Source organism: Ruditapes philippinarum, unplaced genomic scaffold (assembly GCF_026571515.1).
Source record: "Ruditapes philippinarum isolate M1 unplaced genomic scaffold, ASM2657151v2 ctg221_1_1_1_1, whole genome shotgun sequence".
Classification (NCBI taxonomy): Eukaryota; Metazoa; Mollusca; class Bivalvia; order Venerida; family Veneridae; genus Ruditapes; species Ruditapes philippinarum.
The window spans coordinates 31634-37092 of record NW_026862656.1 but is presented as its reverse complement, the minus strand read 5'-3'; the positions used below and the strand labels follow the sequence as shown (position 1 = coordinate 37092).

General features: G+C 33.7%; 1 protein-coding gene across 1 annotated transcript; it reads left to right on the top strand.

Moving 5' to 3' along the window:
* The first annotated feature begins 988 nt into the window (after positions 1–988).
* On the top strand, positions 989–5181 carry LOC132719757 (retinol dehydrogenase 7-like). Its single transcript, XM_060703606.1, has 4 exons — positions 989–1999; positions 2711–2972; positions 3288–3451; positions 4303–5181. Exons 1-4 carry the CDS (start codon positions 1672–1674, stop codon positions 4545–4547), a joined length of 999 nt encoding a protein of 332 aa, XP_060559589.1. The 5' UTR covers positions 989–1671; the 3' UTR covers positions 4548–5181.
* The last annotated feature ends 278 nt before the right edge of the window (positions 5182–5459 follow it).

Genomic DNA, 5459 nt, shown 5'->3' with positions numbered 1-5459 from the left:
CGTAGATGAATGAAAAATGTTTCCTTTGATTGAAGATTTAATATTTACTTTATTATTTCCATAGCAAGAAAGGTCGGAACCTATTCAAGGTAAAGTGTTTATTTAATTGATGTTTTTATTTCATCCCTTAAAGATAACATAATTTTTGTTGCTTCTAATTTCGCTGATAATGGTTGTAAGGGATTTCCTACGAGTTTCATGATTTCTTTATAAAGCATTTGATAACTTGGCGCAGATAGTTTGGATTATTTCTGGAAAAATATGGTCATTTTGGTAAAGTATATATGATATTGAACCAGTTTAAGTTTTACGATACTGAATTTATTGCAAAAATGAATAAAATAAAAACATTTTTCAGTATCGCGCCTACAGTATAACGCTAACATTGAGCGCGTCATAACGCTATGTTTATACTCGTATAACGCAAATGACGTCAAGTCAAAATATATGCAAAATACAATTTTACGGAGTCGCAAAAGTTGCGCGGGTATGTTAAAAAATGTGCAATATAAATATTTAGCGCATACCCGTGCCGTATTAACAACTCCGTAAATTGCACGGTCGTGCATATATTTTGCATATATTTTGACGTGACGTCATTTTTAGCACGTCATACGTGCTCGTCATTAACTATAGGCGCATCAATGAAGATTCGTTATTTTTCACTTCAAACGGTCTTTATATTTGGTATATGATAAAAAGGATATTAAATTCGTGTAAATTCATTACTGAATTTATTGAACTCGTTGAATATAATTAATATAATAATCACCAGAGACTCGCATTATATATTTTATTCAGCTCGTTCAATAAATACAGTATCAAACTTACACTCATTCAATATCCTCTATATATTGCACCCTTAGTATTTTTTTTAAAATTATCAACCGTTTGTCATTAAAAATTTTAATAATTCGAATTTCAATAATGGAAGTAAAATTTGCTAAGTTTTCTATATATCTCAAAAAGCACGTGCAAATAATTATGTGACATTGCCGTTTATTATTAACATCAGTAAAATTTGAAAAGGCAATTTAAGGTGAATTTGATTACAGTTCACAAGTTACTAGTTTTAAGACTTATTTGATATAAGTCATTTTGTTTTGACTGCCGATTATCAGATACGAAATATGAACTTGGTTCATTTGATAACAGTTACTGTTACTGTCTGGTATTTCAATTTTATTTACAGGCAAACCCGTTTGTACGCAACCTTCCTGAATAATGATGCCGTTATGTAAGGTATGAAACGAAATGCAGCTATTTTGATTTCATGTATATCGTCAAACTGTTCGAAATTGTTCGAAAACAAAAAACAGTAAACATATTGTATTGCAGTGATGATATATATAGGGTTGGTACAATGACAGATTTTACTGTATCGAATTGAGTGATAGCATTGACTGAAAACTAAATCGCGTTATTCAAGGCTGAATTGGAGATGTGAACAGCCAATGGAATAATCGATGTTTAAACATAGTGAAGAAAATAGTGTTAATAGCAGTCTAAAAAGTCTAATAAAAATGTGCTAGTAGCAGCTAACAAAACAGAATCGGATGAAATACGGGTACTAAAAACGGGTATTTAACGAACTTTACATTTCAAGGAGACGGTCACACTTGATTTACAAAAAAACTTCTCAGAGCTGACATAATAGACTGCAGTGACAAAATGATTTATCTTTTGGTATTTCTTGCGGCGAGTGTATTTATTTTAATCATAAGTTTGATATTTCACAATCTATCTAAACTCGAAATTAAAAACTTGTCCAAGAGATGTGTGTTTATTACTGGATGCGACACGGGCTTTGGGAACCTACTGGCACGGACTCTCGATGCAAAAGGCGTTTTGGTAGTTGCCGGATGTTTGACGGAGAAAGGAGCGCGAGAGCTGAAGAATCAGACGTCTTCCCGCTTAAAAACTGTTATAGTTGATGTGACTGACCAGTCATCGGTCAAGAAAGCGTGTGAATTCACGTGTGAGCAAACGCCAGACATAGGTAAGAGCTTTTCAACCAGGATTTTTCTCCGTGCGGATTCGCAACTCCTACGTTAATCCGAACTTATATCAATTGCCTTAGTATCATGTTATCAAAATATTATAACTAGATCAAATATTTTAACATAATAATGGATCTTTTGATACCTCCCCACCCCATACTTAATATTTACGGATAACCTGGATTTGTGACAATTTACATGCCACTTTTATTTTTGTTGAAATACAACCGTACTCATTTGATCTCTTTTCATATGAAATTAAATTATTTGAGGTGTATTATTAAAGAACATAGTGTTTGATTGTTGCCATATTTACTTTTTTGCATTCCTGCTATAAAGCTGAGATAAGTTCAAGAATTGTTTGAGAAAAATGTACTAAGATTTTCAGAAAAGTAATAACGTTGAAGATTTAAGTAATTTTTTACATGTCATATGCGATTAATGAATTATTTTTGCAGTATCTGTTACCATATTTATACTGCATTTCTAACTCAGTAAGGGCTATTTCTGCATATTTTAACCTCTGTTTGGTAATTCACGTGGATTGTTAGTGCCGTTTGTAATGTGTAAATTATAATTTCTTCGTTCAATTTACAATATTTCACCTTTAAATGCATTTTAAATTTTTTTCATGAAAATTGGCCTTACTTAGAGGCATGCTGTTTAAAGTATATAGTGCCTTTGATCTGACATTCTCTTTTGCATCTTAGGGATTTGGGGTGTTGTGAATAATGCCGGAATTATGCCATCTTACGCCCCTGCCGAATGGACAACATTAGAAGAGTATGAGAGGGCGTGTAAGGTCAACCTATTTGGAACAATTTCCGTTACTCTGGCGTTTCTTCCATATTTACGACAATCGCAAGGCAGATTAGTTAATGTATGCAGCGTGACGTCAAATTGCGGATATCCGGGCATTTCAGATTACGTCGTGTCCAAAGCTGGCATCAAGATGTTCACGTCCTGTTTACGGTATAGCTTGCATTTCTTTCATACCCATGGAGAAACATTTTTTGTTTGGTTCCCATCCGTTACAAAAATATCGTTTGTTCTTTACCTGTTGAACTCCTTGAACATGGCCGAGAACAAAATATAGCAACCGCTTTCACCCCAGAAAGTCCCCAGTCCATTGCGTTCCTTTGCATGTCTTTTACAAATGGGCAAGAGCCAAGTGTAACTTCTAAATAAAATGAAATTGTTCCTTTTTTTTAATTGACAATGTCCTCACGAATATTTTAACGGAACATATACAACTTTAGCCATGAATTTTGAATATATATGTTGCAGACGAGAGCTATTGCATACAGGGGTTACTGCGCACACTATCGAACCTGGAGGCTTTAAAACAAATATTACCGACAAGCACAGACTGTTTGATATATTATATAAAGCTTATTTGAGAGCGCAACCGGATGCGCAGAAATGTTATGGTGGTAACATATCGAGATACTGTAAGTATTAACATAGTTACATCCTCAAAATAGCGGCGCTCTAGTGAGCAAAATTAACATACATTTTTCTTAAAAATGGTTGATTTTAAGAGACACATTTTCAAGGTTCCTCAGTTTAAAAGATATCTTATAATGTAAAGACGATCTCAGAGTGTCACAGGATAAAAATTGTCCAGACTGACGGGACACGAACCCTAGGCATAATGTACGGCGGGTCTATACCGACTGAGCTATCCTGCCGCTTACACGCTATCTCCCAAAAAGAGTGAACACTTCTGAACCGTGACAAGATCATACGTTCTTATATCTTGAATATTACTCATTACAATGAATGCTGTTTCTAAAGTATTTATTTAGTTCAATAAAAACAACAAAGTGGCAAATACAGGACTACTTTTTTAGCGTAAACCAAATATCTCACTACTCCCGACCAAGGAAAAATAGTTTCAAGTGCATGAAATAGGAATTTCAATACCATAATATACTCTTCAACAAAGTGTCACGGGTTTTAAATTTTAATTAATTGATTAATAACGATGTGTAAAATACACATCTGTGAGCTTTCTATGATTTACTTAAAATAGTACATAATTATGATAATTAGTGGTATGTGCTAATGTCGAGATCCCGACTGACGAAGTGCACTAAAGGAATGATTAAGCATCGAAATATAAACTATTTTAACTATAGTGACAGTAATTATTCGAAACTTCATCCAAACCCATTTGAAGCTTACACAAAATTTGTAATTTGACTTATTGCTGGAATTTATAACTTAAACAGTTTGTGGTACCGAACAGCATTAATGATATTTTTCAATCAGGCTTGGAATTAAAACATTTCTTTTCCAGTGATTGGTGGAATCTACAACACAGCAAAGTATGTGAGTACTAATCCTCAGAAAGTTGCCGACGCAATGACGCATGCGCTGTTGGCAAAATATCCGAACAACCGGTATTTAATCGGAATGGATGCACATTTGTTTTTCCGGATGCTGGCGGTTTTGCCCGAAAGAATTTCTGACCTAATAATCGGATGGAGTGCACCTTACGGACCTCTCTGTCAGGAATTGAAGGAGGGGAAAATGACTTTTTGATGAAGAATGGGTGCAGTAGGCAAAATTATAAGGAGCTACTCGTGTATGTCTGTAAAAGTGGAGACTTGAACTTAATACTGTTATTGTTATTTTTTTCTTTCATTTCCATACATTCTGTTTTTGTATAGATAATCATACAACATGGACAGTATGGCTCTGGGAGGCGATACATTCTTCAGGGATTACATACACCATCCACTCGTTACGACACATGTATTCGGTTAATTTCGGTATTTTCGTATCAATTATAATATTTATAAAGAAAGCAGTCTGTAGACAAAAGTTGTGTTGCTCCTTTTCTTGTAGACGATTATTGGATCATAGTATCGATATTTACCCAATTTTTATGAACGAATAATTAAATTTTCGTTATCAGACAATTCTTAACCGAATTCATGACATTTACCATTCAATGATTCATATGCAATATATTCTATATTGTTTCATTATTTATTTTCTGTATCAAATAATAAATTTATATAAAAAAATAGATAATATTTTAAATGAAGGTTTACAATTCTCAAATAATGGAAGGAAAACAAATTTAGTCCTGATTTTCCTTAATTAACTTCATGTGTCCAACATGTCATTACAACAACAACATTCGGTGATAAACCTTTGAATATAACTTATAACCTCTAAATATGCAGTTCCGTTTTTTTTTATATGGCGGCTTGAATTTCACAGACACGGGCGATCAATCTTGATACAACTGTAAATTTTTGTTGTATTTGTCCAGAAAAGATTTGATCATTTCTACCCGTAAACCTCCTGCCCTTATCCAATTAAAATTGGAAATTTAACACAGTGGACATAGAATAACTTCAAACAGTGGCGTCTTCGAGACAAGCCACCGGCCATATTTTGCCGGAGTAAACACTATTGGGAACATTTCTTTTAAAAGAAAACACA

Excerpts from the sequence above, each read along its gene's own strand:
- LOC132719757 (XM_060703606.1), top strand. The coding sequence starts at position 1,672 with ATGATTTATCTTTTGGTATTTCTTGCGGCGAGTGTATTTATTTTAATC. Across the intron at positions 2,000-2,710 it reads TGAGCAAACGCCAGACATAG|GGATTTGGGGTGTTGTGAAT; the intron begins GTAAGAGCTTTT and ends TTTGCATCTTAG. Across the intron at positions 2,973-3,287 it reads ATGTTCACGTCCTGTTTACG|ACGAGAGCTATTGCATACAG; the intron begins GTATAGCTTGCA and ends TATATGTTGCAG.